General features: G+C 41.2%; 3 protein-coding genes across 5 annotated transcripts; 1 reads left to right on the top strand and 2 right to left on the bottom strand.

Annotated features, from left to right (window-relative positions):
- The first annotated feature begins 155 nt into the window (after window positions 1-155).
- aldh9a1b (aldehyde dehydrogenase 9 family, member A1b) lies at window positions 156-8,512 on the top strand. Its single transcript, XM_069719482.1, has 12 exons — window positions 156-242; window positions 394-611; window positions 1,300-1,445; window positions 1,834-1,963; window positions 4,512-4,646; window positions 5,269-5,465; window positions 6,132-6,272; window positions 6,403-6,591; window positions 6,683-6,770; window positions 6,993-7,134; window positions 7,370-7,482; window positions 7,722-8,512. Exons 2-12 carry the CDS (start codon window positions 428-430, stop codon window positions 7,814-7,816), a joined length of 1,560 nt encoding a protein of 519 aa, XP_069575583.1. The 5' UTR covers window positions 156-242; window positions 394-427; the 3' UTR covers window positions 7,817-8,512.
- zte38 (zebrafish testis-expressed 38) lies at window positions 8,503-11,067 on the bottom strand. Its single transcript, XM_069719486.1, has 12 exons — window positions 10,906-11,067; window positions 10,576-10,720; window positions 10,191-10,254; window positions 9,967-10,003; window positions 9,846-9,866; window positions 9,736-9,762; window positions 9,576-9,643; window positions 9,343-9,491; window positions 9,031-9,263; window positions 8,837-8,885; window positions 8,713-8,753; window positions 8,503-8,591 (listed from the first exon to the last, which is right to left on the bottom strand). Exons 1-12 carry the CDS (start codon window positions 10,954-10,956, stop codon window positions 8,541-8,543), a joined length of 936 nt encoding a protein of 311 aa, XP_069575587.1. The 5' UTR covers window positions 10,957-11,067; the 3' UTR covers window positions 8,503-8,540.
- Window positions 11,068-11,970: 903 nt separating this feature from the next.
- On the bottom strand, window positions 11,971-15,278 carry prdx1 (peroxiredoxin 1). 3 transcript variants are annotated; one of them, XM_069719477.1, is made up of 6 exons: window positions 15,203-15,278; window positions 13,639-13,755; window positions 13,285-13,438; window positions 13,067-13,189; window positions 12,718-12,848; window positions 11,971-12,458 (listed from the first exon to the last, which is right to left on the bottom strand). In XM_069719477.1, the coding sequence occupies exons 2-6, from the start codon at window positions 13,742-13,744 to the stop codon at window positions 12,376-12,378; spliced, it is 597 nt and encodes a 198-aa protein (XP_069575578.1). In that variant the 5' UTR covers window positions 13,745-13,755; window positions 15,203-15,278; the 3' UTR covers window positions 11,971-12,375. The 3 variants fall into 3 exon arrangements, with proteins under 3 accessions (XP_069575578.1, XP_069575579.1, XP_069575577.1); XM_069719478.1 differs by having other exon boundaries at window positions 13,639-13,751; window positions 15,203-15,252; XM_069719476.1 differs by having other exon boundaries at window positions 13,639-13,776; window positions 15,203-15,222.
- Window positions 15,279-16,681: the final 1,403 nt, after the last annotated feature.

Here is a 16,681-nt window from a genome sequence, read left to right as displayed (position 1 = left end):
AACTGGTATTTGATAACTTTTAGATCGGAGAATATTTTCTTAATTATCCTTTTTTTGTTGTTGTTGTTGTGATTGACAGTAAAATGATCCAATAGTCTGTTACGCTCTTATCAGCGACTGTCGCGTTTCCTTAGCCCCACCTCCTCAGAAAGAAATAGTGTAATGGTAACCAAACGTTATATGCAAAGTTAGATGAAGATTCATAATCACAAGAGCCACGTTTAATGTGAACAGTCTTGTAGGTAAGTGCAGAAGAAAATGTCGCTGGCTTGTAACTGTTTTTTTTTTTTTTTTTTAGACTTGCCATAGTGAAGTGAAACTCCTTTTGACGTTTTCTAAAGAGACCGTGTTGCATGCGTTGCGCTGACCTGCAGCATTTTGTGTGTTTGACAGTTATTCGGTTAAACGTGGAGGGAGCAGTTTGAATATGCTCCGCAGGCTCGCTGCGTTCCCGTGGCGGGGGCCCGCGACGGGTGCTCCTCTCGTTGCGGCGCTGCGGTGCCTCTCCTCGGGCTCAGTGGAAGTCACGGTCCCGCTGAACTTCTGGGCCGGCAAGAGAAGGACAGGCCGAGAGACATGCGGCAAGGAAAGTGTTTACGAACCCGCAACAGGTCCGCCACAAAATTCTTATAATATCAAAAGAAAGTGTTTCACGTTGGACATTATTGGCTGTCTTAACTGGACTTTGGTCATTGGTCTGTGATGATGTCTGTCTGGTGATCTCTCGTGTAGAGGAAAACGATATCAGGTGTTTTAAAAGGTTACATTCACTTTCTGATTACTTTCTTGTCTTTCTACGAAATATATTCGGCATTTTACATATTCAAGAAAAGTGAACTGTTTTTCAGCATTACACTCCTTCACATGCTCATTCATATCCACATAGTCACAGCTGTCCACTTCCCTATGCAACCAGTTGTATGGCAGCTTCAGGGGAGCAGAACCAAAGACATGGGACCACAGCCTGCCTGGTACCCCATGCATTCAAGATTTTAAGTCCCTGTGGCTCGGCACATTAACTCCATTGGTGCTGCCACAGAGCCTGTATGCAGCCCGCTGTTCTAGCACAATGTTGCCTCTCCTCTTATCACTATTGCCTGCATTAAAAATGACATTTTCAGCACTGCAATGTAAATGCCACGCTGACTTCAATATGCCATGGGCCTGTATCCTGTAGACTTTGACCTTAATTTATTTTATCAAAGGATGACACACACCGAAGAACAAACAAAACAAGATGGCCTTGCCAAAGAGAGGCTCTGCCGGTTGACTTGGCGGTTTGGATGTTTCACTTGGCAGGTCGTGTCTTGTGCCGTTTGGAGACGTGTGGTGCTGTGGAGGTCGATCAGGCTGTGAAAGCTGCCAAGTCGGCCTTTAGCCTCTGGAGCAAAATGTCGGGGATGGAGAGGGCGAGGATCATGATAAATGCTGCCCACTTGATTGAGGTGTGTACTCTGTATTTGTTTGTATGTTTTATGTTTGAGAATCTCTAAACTAATTTGTCACAGATTAAATCCCATCATGCATAATGAAGATGTCAAGAGACTTTTTTTTTTTTTAAGTTGGAGGAACGTTTTGTCTCATGCCGAGTTGTTGCCAGTTTTGCTCAACCCACACTTAGATTGGCTCAGTTGAATGAATTAACACTTTGAAAAAACACCCGAAGGTCCTCCTTTCAATCATCCTCCTCCCATAGTGAAACTCAGTATTAGATAACAGTTTCTAACTTCAATCATTATATTTCATGAAAAAAGCAACCATAAAGTTTTGCACATCCTCTGTTGCTCCCACACAAATACAACTTGCGGGGTTTGCTCTGGTTTTCCTGCACAGAGTAGGAGAGAGGAGATAGCTGAAATGGAGGTGGTCAACAATGGGAAATCCATCACAGAGGCCCGTCTGGATGTAGACTCTGCCAGACTGTGTATTGAGTACTACGCAGGACTGGCCAGCACTCTGGCAGGTTCGTATAACGTTCACATATTTTCTCACACACTTAGCTGATCAGTGTCAAATAAAATAACCAATAAGGGGATGTCAGCAAATTTTACTTAATATTATGAACTAAGTGATCCCCTATGGCCTTTGTATGGTACACCATGAGTGCATTATAGGTTACATTATGTGTAAAAATTCAAATTGGTTTGGGCCTGTGGACCAATGATGAAGGGACATGCAAATTAAAACAATTTTTTTTTTTTAATAAAGTCTAAGTCTAAGTTATACAACATGTTTCCTGTGTCTTTCTAACCTTGCATAGCTAGATCATTCTCCACTCTGTATGGCTGCATGTTTGTACACTTTAAACCAATCACAATCATCTTGGGTGGTGTTAAAACCAGGATGCAGCGACGCTGCCCTTGCAAAATAGTGTCTGGAGGGGGGACTTGTTATTATGGAACATTTGCCAAAAGGAAAACAAATGTATTAAATTTGTATTTATTTTATTTTGATATAGTGCCAAATCACAACACAGGTTATTTCATGGCACTTAACACATTAAAGTCCGTACAGCAGAACTTTACAACATTATACAGAGAAACCCAACAATCCCACATAAAGTTGCTTTTTGTTGCGACTGGGATTTTGAATACAGTCGCTCAGATAGCAGGAGAGGAGAAGAATCTTACCCAAAATAGTCAACCAAAGGCAGGTTTATGAAAAAAAAAATTGTCTTCCTCGTCGGACTCGTCTTTCTACAAAACTGTCAAAGGTAAAATGCCACAAAAAAACCTGATCTGCTGATTATTTAACATACAGTGCATCCGGAAAGTATTCACAGCGCTTCACTTTTTCCACATTTTGTTATGTTACAGCCTTATTTCAAAATGGATTAAATTCATTTTTTCCCCTCAAAAGTCTACACACAATACCCCATAATGACGTGAAATACATTTTTTTGACATTTTTGCAAATCTATTAAAAATCAAAACTGAAAAAAATCACATGTACATAAGTATTCACAGCCTTTGCCATGACACTCAAAATTGAGCTCAGGTGCATCCTGTTTCCACTGATCATCCTTGAGATGTTTCTACAACTTGATTGGAGTCCACCTGGTAAATTCAGTTGATGGGACATGATTTGGAAAGACACACACCGTCTATATAAGGTCCCACAGTTGACAGTGCATGTCAGAGTACAAACCAAGCCATGAAGTCCAAGGAATTGTCTGTAGACCTCCGAGACAGGATTGTATCGAGGCACAGATCTGGGGAAGGGTACAGAAAAATGTCTGCAGCATTGAAGGTCCCGATGAGCACAGTGGCCTCCATCATCCGTAAATGGAAGAAGTTTGGAACCACCAGGACTCTTCCTAGAGTCGTCCACCCGGCCAAACTGAGCGATTGGGGGAGAACAGCCTTAGTCAGGGAGGTGACCAAGAACCCGATGGTCACTCTGACAGAGCTCCAGCGTTGCTCTGTGAAGAGAGGAGAACCTTCCAGAAGGACAACCATCTCTGCAGCACTCCACCAAGCTACATGGTAGAGTGACCAGATGGAAGCCACTCCTCAGTAAAAGGCACATGACAGCCCGCCTGGAGTTTGACAAAAGGCACCTGAAGGACTGTCAAACCATGAGAAACTAAATTCTCTGGTCTGATGAAACAAAGATTGAACTCTTTGGCCTGAATGCCAAGCATCATGTTTGGAGGAAACCAGGCACTGCTCATCACCTGGCCAATACCATCTCTACGGTGAAGCATGGTGGTGGCAGCATCATGCTGTGGGGATGTTTTCCAGCGGCAGGAACTGGGAGACTAGTCAGGATGGAGGGAAAGATGAATGCAGCAATGTACAGAGACATCATTGATGAAAACCTTCTCCAGAGCGCTCTGGACCTCAGACTGGGGCGAAGGTTCATCTTCCAACAGGACAACGACCCGAAGCACACAGCCAAGATAACAAAGGAATGGCTTCAGGACAACTCTGTGAAAGTCCTTGAGAGGCCCAGGCAGAGCCCAGACTTGAACCTGATTGAACATCTCTGGAGAGATCTGAAAATGGCTGTGCACCAACACTCCCCATCCAACCTGATGGAGCTTGAGAGGTCCTGCAAAGAAGAATGGGAGAAACTGCCCAAGAATAGGTGCCGAGCTTGTAGCATCATACTCAAAAAGACTGGAGGCTGTAATTGCTGCCAAAGGTGCTTCAACAAAGTATTGAGCAAAGGCTGTGAATACTTATGTACGTGTTATATTTTCATTCTTTATTTTTAATAGATTTGCAAAAATTTCAAACAAACTATTTTCACTTTGTCATTATGGGGTATTGCGTGTAGAATTTTGAGGGGAAAAAATTAATTTAATCCATTTTGGAATAAAACTGTAACATAACAAAATGTGTAAAAAGTGAAGCGCTGTGAATACTTTCCGGATGCACTGTATACTGCCATCATTTTGTAGAAAAAAAGCGTGCAAAATTTGAATGAAATCTATTTTGAAATCTTGACACCGTCACCCTTTCAACTATTAACGTATATTTTTTATTTATCTGTTTTTCATTGTTAAGGCCAGCATGTCCAGCTGCCTGGGGGATCCTTTGCCTACACCCGCCGGGAGCCTCTGGGAGTCTGTGTTGGTATCGGTGCTTGGAATTATCCTTTTCAGATAGCTGCCTGGAAGTCAGCTCCAGCTCTGGCCTGTGGTACGGGATTCTTCTACAGCTGTCAAAACAGCTTTTTCTCTCCATATCTAAGATTAAGAAGAACGTCTCACATACAAGTGTAAAGAATTCAATTAAGTTTATTAAGAAGTTAGACTGTGGGTCAAGGAAAAACTTGAAAACATTCTTGGGTTTGAAAAACCCCATTATGTCACAAGTGAACAGAAAACATTCTGATTGGATACAATAAATTCCAAATTTGGTACATATGATGGATGAACATTAAAAAAAAAAAAAAGTTTATTTTTCTTAACGTACTTTTACATATTTTGTTATTCATACCAGATTCTTCCAGGTTTGGTTTTAAATGGCATGAACTGCTGTAACATCTAAACATATTGTGCAGTTGCAGTCAGTTTTTAAATGTCCTGTTTACACATTTGCACACTAAATCCAGAAAAATGTAATGGCATTTCACCTGTAGGTGGCACTACAGTAAAATGATGGTCTTGCGCTATATATCAAAGTCAATCACTGTAATTAATGGAGAATTCTATATAATATAAGGAAATGTGCAGACTGGACATCCTTTAAGTATAACCTATGACTTAAATGAGTCAAACAATCGAAGTCTTCATTTTTTTCCGTCCTCCCTCTAAAATAGGTAACTCCATGGTGTTTAAGCCCTCACCGGTGACACCCGTCACAGCGGTCCTGCTGGCAGAGATCTATGAAAAGGCCGGCGCTCCAGAGGGGCTGTACAACGTGGTGCAGGGCGGCCAGGAGACCGGCAGCTTACTGTGTCACCACCCCGATGTCGCTAAGGTGTCCTTCACCGGGAGTGTTGCCACGGGACAGAAGGTCGGTGTTTGGGACATTTCATTTCAGATGTGTCAATATGGTTTTATGGTTTGGAAAACTTTTAGTTCTGCCTTTTTTGTCCTACTCTGTGATATGACCGTGATGGGGGAAAAAAAGGATTTGTCTCTTCCTCTTGTTTTTGCATTGTGGCTCCGGAAAGTCTCTCGTCAAGTAGGCTCCAAAACGTTTCCTTTGTTTTCTGTCTTATTTGCAAGTGATTCTTTCCGCATCTAAATTGACGACTCCCCTGTGTTGTTATCTTGTGACCTACAACCAGCTCTGTATTACCATACGAAAGCAGATATAAGGGGAATGGGAGTGACTGTCAACTGTTTGTCACACTGTATGAAAGCTGCCCTAAGGAAAGCCCTGCCGGAGAGAAAGACGAGGACTGCGGAGGGTAGAGCCCTGCTGGGGCGAGCCCTGCAGAGGAGAGGACTGCTGGGGGAAACCAGGCTGGGTAGAGCCCGGCTGGGGCGAGGACTGTTGGGGAGGACTGCTGGGGGGGAGCACTGCTGGACACCTCTCTTTGAGGGTGCATGTAGTTGCTCCTTCTTGCGAGAATAAAATGTCCGATGTGTTTGATTTTGAACCAAGCCTCTGAGTAATTTTTCTAACAGACCGGAATCACTGATGGATATTCATCTATGCGACTTTGACTCACAGATTATGGAGATGGCTTCTAAAGGGGTAAAACCGGTGACTTTGGAGCTGGGCGGGAAATCTCCTCTGCTCATCTTCCAGGACAGTGATCTGGAGAACGCTGTGAGAGGAGCTCTCATGGCCAACTTCCTGTCTCAAGGCCAGGTGTAGAGTGTTTGTGTTTGATATGCGTTCACTTTGTGACTTGAGGGAACTTTATTGGCAGTTAAATCAAAAACCACTTGTGTCGAGCTCGCAGCCTATTAATTAATGGGGGATTTTATTTGTATCACAGGTCTGCAGCAACGGCACACGGGTCTTCGTTCAGAGGAATGTTCTGCCTGAGTTTGTGGAGGAGGTGGTGAAGAGGACAAGAGCCATTGAAATAGGAGATCCTCTATTAGAGAGCACCAGGATGGGAGCGCTGGTCAGCCAGCCTCATCTGGATAAAGTCCTCTCCTTTGTTGATCAGGCAAAAAAAGAGGTAAGACTTGTCCAGATCATTTATCTTGCTTTGTCAATGTGTTTGTGTGCAACTTTAATTTAGACTCTGGTGTTAATTATACTCTTACTAGGGAGCCACGGTGTTGTGTGGGGGGGAACCTTTTGTCCCGTCAGATGCCAAACTCAGAGGCGGATACTACATGACTCCATGTGTACTGGGTAACATACTTTTTTTTTTTTATGGATGAAATATTTTCCTTTTTGTTAACATTTTTGGAGGTCCTGCAGATTATTTACTTAATTTCCAATTTAACCGGAACACCACAAAAATGTCTTAACTCAGAGGGGTCCAGTACAATATAAATACAGCGTAGATTTATGATTCTTCGAGGCCTCACCGGTGTCCCAATGTTCTCGTCCTTTGTTTTTACCCCCTCGTAGGTGACTGCACAGATGAGATGACCTGCGTGAAGGAGGAGATCTTTGGTCCCGTCATGTCTGTGCTGTCCTTCGACACAGAGGAGGAGGTGCTGCAGAGAGCCAACGACACCACGATGGGTCTGGCTGCAGGTGTTTTCACCAGGTCGGTTTGTGGGGGAAAATGTGCCCTTTTTTTTTTGCCTCACAACTTTCAGAAAAATCTACATTTTAAAGCAGCAAAATGAAGACTGGTTGAAGTATAAAGTAGAGAGAAATGTATGTCAGTAATGGCATGTGCACGTGGCAGCAGACTGCTTAGTAATCATTCTCAGTTATTTCAGTAAATTCCCCAACACATTACCACTTTAATGTGTTTAAAATGAACACACCTTCTGTAGGGACGTGCAGCGAGCCCATCGTGTGGTTGAACACCTCAAAGCTGGTTCCTGTTTCATCAACAACTACAACATTACTCCTGTGGAGGTGCCCTTCGGAGGCTTCAAAATGTCAGGTACAGTATATTAGGTTGTTCCCTGCTTTCGTTTCCTCACCATGAGTTATGCTATGAGTTATTTGAATGACACAGATCTACTTATAGTGGATATAACGAAAGGAAAATGTTATGTTATTGTCTGATGTGACCTCTGGAGAGTACAACTTTGTAAAAAAAAAATAAAAAAAAACGTATTTAAATCCTTCCTAGTCGCAGTAAGTAAAGTGGAAGTCGCTTTCTGATCCTTACTTCACCAGGCATAGGGAGGGAGAACGGCCAGGTGACAGTTGAATACTACTCCCAGCTGAAGACTGTGTTTGTGGAGATGGGAGACGTGGACAGCCTCTTCTAGACCACACAACCAGAGGGAGCTGTAACACTGAGCCGGAGGCTGGAACAGACGGTCTGGACGAGGACATCTCTTCCATCACTCAGGGAAAAGCAATCAAACACAAACCAGCCCCGATCAATGGGGCTCGAGGAAGCCGTCCTTTTTTGTGTATGTTTGTGTGAGTTGAGGGCAAATGTAACTCTGTGTACAGCAAACTGAGGCTGAGCTGAATAGTTAGATATTAGATTTAAAATCAAGCATTATTGTCTGAGCCAAACTGATCTCATCAAAAATTGAAGTTTTTAATATTTACTGAATCTTGATTGATTTCAGCCACGAGTGTAAATTGGCTTCATATTGTCATTCATGATTGCATAGCAGCAGCAGTTTTGTCACACGTTGAAGTTTTTTCCATTTATGTTGAGAATAATATTTCAAATGTATGTAACGAAACAATGTTTACAATCAAGCTTTATTTCTTCAACTATAGATATTAACCTATTTTTGTACACATACAGAATACTAAAAAATATATCACTTTTAAACATTGTATTGATGAAATTAATCTCAAATGTAAAAATGCTTATAATAAGAACTATGACAGCAACGGCCTGCCATGTGGGTAGATAGACTCATCAAAGGAACCCGTCTAACACATTGATAACATAAACAGTGTTTGAAAATATTACAAAAGAACAAATAAGGTGTTCATATTTCTGTTTTGTTTGTGCACTTGTCTTCTTGCTTAAATTCTTCTTCTTCTCTTCCTCGCCAGATTCCTGCCACCTGCATTTCTCTAAGATAGACACACTCAAAGTAAATCACATGCCCAGTTTGCATTGATGTAAAACACAACAAGCTCTAATATGTTATGATTTATATATTTGTTTCTGTATTCCTGTATCTAGTGTGAGTACCTTTGCCACAGGTCTTTTTGGTTTCTTGAACTGTGCAGACTCTGTTTAAAGAAAAGCCAGCGATGTAAACCCTTTGTTCAGTTTTACATGTTATTAATAGTAGCAGTACACACAATAGTCTTACCATCTTCAGAGGGCAGGTCCTCCTCATCGCATATTTTCTTGCGAGGATCCTAAGAAGATTTAACAAGAAAAAGCTAGATTTAGTACTTTTTGAGAAAATGACAACAGCAAAGAAAGAGGGAATGCTTTTTTCTTTTAGTTGGACTCCTACGAAACTGAAATCCGTCACTTTAACGGTCTCTTTTCTGGACCCGCCTTCATCACTTCCTTCTCCGGAGAATTGCGGCGAGAAACCGGCTTGGTCTCCCTCAAGTGGTTCCCTTGCTGCAGTTTCTCCACTCGGCCTTGTTCCGCTGACACGCGAACCCTCAAGGTGTGGAAGGCCGTCTGCACCTCGCCCACCTTGAAGTGCACCGCCATGCCTTCAAACCACAGGCTGTCACATTCGCCTTCCTTGAAGCCGGGTGGTTGGTAGTCAGCAGGGGTGACTTGAAAGGGAGAGCCGGATATTACCATCATGCAAACCTTTAAAACTGGATTCTGAATTGATTCTCTGATGTGTCTTACTGTCATCGTAGTAGTAGAGCTTCATGGTGAGGTAGACATTATCGGGGAGGGCACCCAGGTTCTGCATGAGCAGGTAGAGCTTCCTGATGAGCAGCACCGAGGCTCTCTTGGTGTCCTCCAGTGTCACCTGCATCTCCATGTTGTCGTTCCTGTATATCAACATCAGCTCTGTCGGCTGCTCTCGGCACTGTCAATATGTGACAAATGCAAACATAAAGCAGATCTATCCCAACCTGAGTATGTCCATCTCTGGTCCCTTCTCAGTGTATCTGAATTTAAACTGGTAGGACTCGATAATGCGCTGAAATGAGAAAAGTGTTTCTTAATGGTGATCACACAACACACTGGTAGCATGACAGGAATATGATTTTCTAGTATTATAAAACAACTTACATTAGGTTCATCTGGGTTGGTGTACACCTGGATTGGAACAATAACAATCTGTAGGTAATATAAGCCATATATTTGATATAAATGTTGCTGTCCTGGTTTAATTTACTCACCCCGATGAAGACAAAATGGAGCTGAAAAGACAACAACAGTTAACAATAGCAAAAGAAGCAACAGTATTGATCAAAAAGGCAGACCACATAAAATGTATAGTCAAGGATGTAGTAGACTTACATACTGCCTCTCTAGTGCCTCAAAGGAGCCCATCATCCTGAACAAAACAAGTGGGAAAAGGATAAAAAAAAAAAAAAAAACATCAGTCAGGGAAGGAAAGTACCTCCAGCCACCAAGTTCTGACTGATACTGTACATTTTAATTTAGAAATGGGTCTGACTTGAGCTGCCATGGCTGTCTGATTCAATTATTACTGTGCAGGATGGCCCGGATGTTTTGTTTACCATTTCACAACTTTGCAGGCACCAGGGGTATTGCCGTTTTCACGCAAAACTTTGATGCACAAATCTGGAGAAATTACAAACAAAACAAAACAAAACAAAAAACCAGCATTAATAATTCTCATTAAAGAGTAATAATTACAAGCAAGATTATATAAAACAGTTTTTTGATTGTTTGTTTCGAGGTTTATACTGTTATTTCTCTGTTAATCATGGGTTTCCAATACACCTGGGATAACGTACGTTAAATTAAATCGCTTAAAGAAATGCAATTAAGTGAAAGCAGTTTCGTAATAACTTTTTTGTGAAGAGGTCTTTACATTTAATCCCCACACACACACACACACACACACACACATCCGGGGTGTTTGCGGTCATGTGTGCTCACCTTCCAGGTATCTGGATCTGTAGGCGTCCTCCGGGAAAATCCCCCTGAGATAGGTGATGGAGGACACGGCTACCGCCATCATCCTCTTGACGAAGACAAGGGACTCTTTCTTGGTCTTTAGGTCGTTCAGGAATAATCCTGCCCACTTAAAACATCAGTACAAAGACGATTACTGAACTCGTGTTACTCCATGGCCACACGATGGCGCAATTTTGTCTTCGTTGAATGTCATCCAGCCGGTGAGAAATCACGACACAGACTCATAAATACACAAAGAAGCAAACATGTTGTTGTTGTTGTTGTTTTTGCTGAAGGGTCGTGTGTACAAACCTCTGCAGTTTCCTCCTTGCTCTTCCTGATAGACATTTTTCCAGCGGCCATTTTTCAAGCTACCTCGGTATGCTGACAAAGTGAACAAACATCAATATTTAATCACAGCCGGGTCCCGATTCCGCTTCAAGTGATATCAACGACACTTTCTTCTGAAATAACAGTTATTTCAATATTTTTCTCCAGGTGCTCCGAGACGCCTATTTAAACCGTCATCAGCCAGGAACAGACGGACAGATGTGACGAACCACTTTCAGTTTTTCCCGCCGTAAACGCGTCTTCGATGACGTCACTCCGTACGCTGGTACATAAATAATCGCATTAAAAAGGTACAAAGTCACTCTAAGTTATAAGATGAGCTTCAGTCAAAATTGCATTGACTAATTTTAGTAAAACCAGAATCTACTAACAAGACTATATATATAAGGGAAGAATAAATTAACAATAAAAATTTTATTTTCAAAATGTTTTCTGGTTGGAAAAGTGCGTTTTTTTTTTATTTCCCAAAGTATTGATGAACACGTGTTTATTCAAGTCATTAAGAACACTGTTGACGAACTGCCAGAGATATCCACCAGCAGACAGCTCTACATTTAACGCACTAGCAGATAAAAGCTCAGGTGTAATTCATGACCTTAAGGATATAAGTGTAAGCAAGTTCAGCGAGTCAATATAAGCACAACGTAGAGCCCCGATACTACATGTGAACACAGCCATGATTTATCTCATCAATTACACCTGTGCAAATCAAAATGTCTGCATACAGAAAATGCCCTTAATTATATATTTTAAAGGTCTTTTTAAATTTCAGTGCAGTCCAGCTTTACTAGATGCTTGCATATTCTTTTTGTTTGTTTGAATATGTATAATGTTCACTGAGGTTACTATAGATATAAAGGAAATCATTAGAGTATCCATATATGGTAATCTTGTTATTTTTTTTAAAGTCTGTGAGGTGATGGACATCCTTAAAATATCCAACATGGGCTGCACTTGACAATACCATAAAAACAGCACTGTAAATATGAAGAAATTGTGTTCTTTGAAGTGAGTGTTTTTCTGTCTTCTTTATTTAGACGAAAGAACATTTTGTTGTTCACTGTAAAAAAAAAAAACAACAACAACAAAAAACATAAGCAGATTTGTTTCTGGCTCATTCCAATAAAGATGTTTGTTTAGGTCCGTTGTATCTAACAATAGTAAGGAATGACATAATACAACAAACAGACATTTAGCTCTGTAAGACAGAAAATACAGCACACATACATTACCGCAGCATAATTACACAACGACATACTGTGGTCAGAAGTGCACTATTCACTCCACAGAACACGCACACAACGTGTTGACTACAAAAACTGTCTCTTAAACACTCCTCCGCACGCACAGCGGCCGACTTAAATATGGGAAATGTAATCATGAAATGAAATCTCCTACGGCTGGCAGCGGACTCTGGCCTCGGGTTTATTATTACTGCTTGGAGAAGAAATCTTTGCTTTTCTGGATGTCGGGTTTGATGGTGTCACTTCCTGGTTTCCAGCCGGCGGGGCAGACTGAAAAGATAAGTTTGTAATGAGTCCCGGCCGGTAGATGAAATAACAAAGATGTGCCACATGTATGGTTTAAATCCTGCACTGCTTTAAACAGACAAATGTGACGGAGGTTCGGTTGTATGGTGTAAAATTTCTTTGTGCCAGACCTCAGCAGTGATAAGAGCACAAACCTTTAAATACAGCCAGTAGCAATTCTTGTCAAGTTCAAGCAAGTCGAAGCGGTAAACATTAAGAGTGTCACAGAACAGCAGTAACTTACCTTCTCCGTACTTGTCGGTGAACTGAAAGGCTTGCACCAAACGCAAGGTCTCGTCAACGGAGCGTCCGACTGGGAGGTCGTTGATGGTGATCTGTCGCAGGATGCCCTTGTCGTCAATGATGAACAGACCCCTGAAATGGAGAGAAAGAGCGGTTTATAGGTCTTAGTCTTAGGCCCCGCCCCTCAGCAGCACGGTGACTGACAGCAGGAAAGGACATCTTCTCCCACTCGCAGCTTGAAGCATCTTTAAAAAAGGTGCCGAAGCAACACGAACAATAGATTTAACGGTTCTAGTCCATATGAAAGCACGCCATGGAGGTGAACAGTAACTCCACATTTTTAAGCCCACCTGTAGGCGATGCCCTCATCCTCCTTCAGGACACCGTAGTCTGTGGAGATGGTGCGCCGCGTGTCGGACACCAGGGGGATCTTCATGGGACCCAGGCCGCCCTGCTTGCGTGGCGTGTTGGTCCTTTGACAACGCAGAAACAAAATGTGAGGACTTTGTAAGAGTGATTCCACTCGATCGCCGGGGGTGTTTTTTAAAATATGAAGCCATGTAAATACCACGCGAAATGGGAGAAATGAGAGTCCACAGAGGCGGCGATGATCTCGCATCCGATCTTCCTGAATTCGTCGGCAGCGTCGCTAAAAGCGATGATCTCGGTCGGACACACGAAGGTGAAGTCCAGTGGATAGAAGAAAAAGACGACATACTTTCCTGTGCCGCAGGAAAAAAAAAAACAATACGGCTATTGAATTTATCGCACCGCAGTCTAATTATTTATTTTCTTCAGAAGTGTAAATTAATGTCCACTCAATATGTTGTGGCATCACAGAACAATGAATCACAGAGGAGAGCATCATCAAAGCAGGTCCTGCACCCAGCAAAGGGGGAGGCAGACACAGGTTGTGGTGTACCTCTGAATTCTGACAGCTTCAGGTCGTTGAACTGTCCGTCTGGCATCACCGCTTTGGCTGTGAAGTCTGGAGCCAGCTTCCCGATTCTTGCGTTGCCTGCAGACATCTTCAGTCTGACTGGGTTACAGAAGGAGGAAACTGTTGGTAAATTACACAACCTCTTCTCAAAACCAGACCTGTGCATTGTTTAGCGGTGTATGTGAAGTCATTGATTAAAATGAACCCTTCCTCCTTTACAGGACAGGGAAATCACATCTCTCTTATTGAGAACATCAACTCAGTTCTACAACCGTTTTGTTTCTAATGAATGCATTGTGCATTTAACTATAATTTTTATTATCAAGTAATCTGCCGATGGTTATCTTGAATATTCATATTAACCTTTTAGTCCTTAACAAGTGTGAAGATAGTCAAACATTTGCCATCAAGGTTTTTCGGAGGCCGCAGTGACAATGGCGTTGTTTTATCTGGTCAAAACTCCAAACATATTAAATCTTTTGACACAAACAAAATCAGCAAATCTTCAACCTTGAGAGGTTGAAGGCAGCAGTAAATGTTCAGGATGTTTGTTTGTGCAGAGAACTGTTTTTAAAATCATACAAATAATTCACAGCCATTTTTTTCACATCTGTTCTTATTGCCGTTTGTTTTTATTTACTATTTTTTAAAGTATATAATGTGGCAACATATCTTTATCAGATATTTAGTGTCTTGTTCTACAGATTTGCAATTCTGCTTTTAAATGTTATTGTTATTTTTAATCCATTATTGATTATGCTGCCGTAGCAGAACGAGATCCTTTGAGGGATCAACAAAGTATGTCTAGGTATTTATCAATACTTTCAACCCTAAAAGTAACACCATTGGAGTTGTGACAAATCATAATCCCAGTGACTTTCATTCATCTTAGAGTGCTGTAAATATTAGTACACCACGTGAGAGTACATAATACACTGAATGAGTTTAGTTAAAATCAAAACTGAATACCATACACAGATATCCGATGTTGGATACACAACCGGGTGTAATTGAGGCACATACAAACCAAAGCAAATCAAAGCCAACGAAACCCAGTAACTATTTTCACTTCTCCTCTCGGTTCAAAGGCGTTTCCGCATATGGATGTCACTATTTTACAACGTGTCTTCCTTCATATAAACCCCCGGTACATTTTCAGGAATTTGTCCACCTCGGTTCATTTGTAAAGGTAAAGTTATTACTCTTGCGTGCGTTTGGGATTTCACTAGCAAACGGTGCCATCAGCTAAAGTATTAAAAAAAAAAAAAAAAAACGTCGAGATTTTTTGTAGACTTGACTTAAAAATAACCAAAGTTATGGTCCTTTCCTTCAATGGAAACAAAGAAAACTTTCGAAAATGCATTATCATTCTGCAGAAGAAAAAAAAAAAAAACACACTTGTTGAATTGTAAATTCACTTACGCAACTGAAAACTTCAATGCGTAAATAAACTAGACAACTGAACGCGTTGAAGAACAAAAACTTAATTTAAAAAAAAAGTGACACATAAAAAGAAAAACATACTTTCATGTATTTCATAACGTACCTCAGTTTTGACCACAGCACAGAGCAGACACTGGAGAGGAGGAGTGCAACGGCTGACAGGGTCGATTGGGGAATTTATACCCTGGCTCGCATCTCGCGATAACATCGTACTGAACGTGAACAAAGCTCACTTGAGCCCAGTCCCTCAGTCTCAACCTGCAACTACACAGCATGACTTTGCAGTTTTCCTTGTCATTTTCAGGGAATGCTTATGCTCTTGTGTAACCACATCAAAGCCGGCGAAAGAGAAGGAAGACGGAAGAACAGGATTCCAGGAAATACGTCACTTCTTTTTGAAAGCAGTACCTGTTTAATATCAGAGGGACGTCTTTTACATCAGCATGTGATTCATCATAAATCACTGCAGCCTTTTTTTTTTTTTTGATGCAGAACACTAAATTATTTATCTCAAACTTGAAAAAGAGAAGGTCCCTGATGGTTTGCACTTCCCTAAACCAGGTTACAACCAGGCAGGGGTCACAGAGGCATGAGTTTTCATCACATGACTCAACCTCTGCAAGGGTGTGGAGCCAAGTCATTGTCATCATGAACAAGCATTAAATAAGATCTTCATATTGCTCCATGCTGCAGCCTCTTATTGGCTAATGATTTACTAATTAACTTTCAAAATAAAGCAACTGCCACAACATGTTTTTATTATATATTTCAATTGGTTTACACCGTGTATGTTTCCACCATGTTCCAGATGACGGCAATCTTGCATATGTATGTTTTATACTGCCAGGACATAGGCTCTCAGACACAGCACTGAAGAAGACAAAACATTGTCTTAAAATGGGCTCATATTCTAGATTAATATTTTTGTACAATATATCAGTTAATTACAAATAAAATACTTAAAGAGGTAGCCAAAACAGTTTAAAACGTACATACTTTTTGAATTGTTGAATAGATATTATAGAACAAGTTCAGTAAACTTGTTTTATACTGAGTATACTGATCATATGATATTGAGACCACCATTTTCTAGAAGTTCCTTAAGCTGCTTGAATGGCACATCGCTCACTTTTTTCCAGCATGTTATTGCAACATCTTGGGTTTATCCAGTGGATTTATGAAGGTATTTTTCTTTCTCATTTCCTCATCACTGGCTATATTTACTTAATGACTGAACTGAGGAACACCACACATTGTCTCGTCTTTTTCACTCTGGCAGAAGTTTTTGGAATAAAAAAAGGAAGTTAATTGAGTCCAGGGAGTCTGTTGCAGATCAGTAATTTGTAAAGTATATTTTAATTGTGCTGTTCTTAATAAAATATCCCGTGTCTCCTCATGATTTATTTGGCCTGGAGTTTATTATCTTGTGGACTGCTTGTGTTATACGGCATATAAAGCCGTCCTGTTAAATGATTGGCTGCATGATCTGAGGTCACTCCCAGAGGTGCTATTATATTTATATTATATATAATAATATATATTATATTGAATCAACAGGACAGTTGTTAAGACTCAGCAGAGT

This window comes from Brachyistius frenatus, unplaced genomic scaffold (assembly GCF_029030835.1).
Source record: "Brachyistius frenatus isolate BFR_SWC_R1_liver_20210118 unplaced genomic scaffold, ASM2903083v1 Contig_215, whole genome shotgun sequence".
NCBI lineage: Eukaryota > Metazoa > Chordata > Actinopteri > Embiotocidae > Brachyistius > Brachyistius frenatus.
The sequence above is the reverse complement of the archived record's forward strand: the minus strand, read 5'-3'. Positions and strand labels throughout refer to the sequence as shown.

Bases quoted from the DNA above. Each gene is read 5' to 3' on its own strand.
- zte38 (XM_069719486.1), bottom strand. From the start codon at position 10,956: ATGGCCGCTGGAAAAATGTCTATCAGGAAGAGCAAGGAGGAAACTGCA. The intron at 9,867-9,966 runs GTAAGTCTACTA...TTGTCTTTTCAG, and splicing joins AGGCACTAGAGAGGCAGTAT to CTCCATTTTGTCTTCATCGG. The intron at 8,592-8,712 runs GTACTCACACTA...TGTCTATCTTAG, and splicing joins CAAAAAGACCTGTGGCAAAG to AGAAATGCAGGTGGCAGGAA.
- aldh9a1b (XM_069719482.1), top strand. From the start codon at position 428: ATGCTCCGCAGGCTCGCTGCGTTCCCGTGGCGGGGGCCCGCGACGGGT. The intron at 1,446-1,833 runs GTGTGTACTCTG...TTTCCTGCACAG, and splicing joins ATGCTGCCCACTTGATTGAG to AGTAGGAGAGAGGAGATAGC. The intron at 7,483-7,721 runs GTACAGTATATT...TTACTTCACCAG, and splicing joins CGGAGGCTTCAAAATGTCAG to GCATAGGGAGGGAGAACGGC.
- prdx1 (XM_069719477.1), bottom strand. From the start codon at position 13,744: ATGTCTGCAGGCAACGCAAGAATCGGGAAGCTGGCTCCAGACTTCACA. The intron at 13,439-13,638 runs GTACACCACAAC...CCTGCGGCACAG, and splicing joins GAAGCTGTCAGAATTCAGAG to GAAAGTATGTCGTCTTTTTC. The intron at 13,190-13,284 runs GTATTTACATGG...GCGTTGTCAAAG, and splicing joins CATTTCTCCCATTTCGCGTG to GACCAACACGCCACGCAAGC.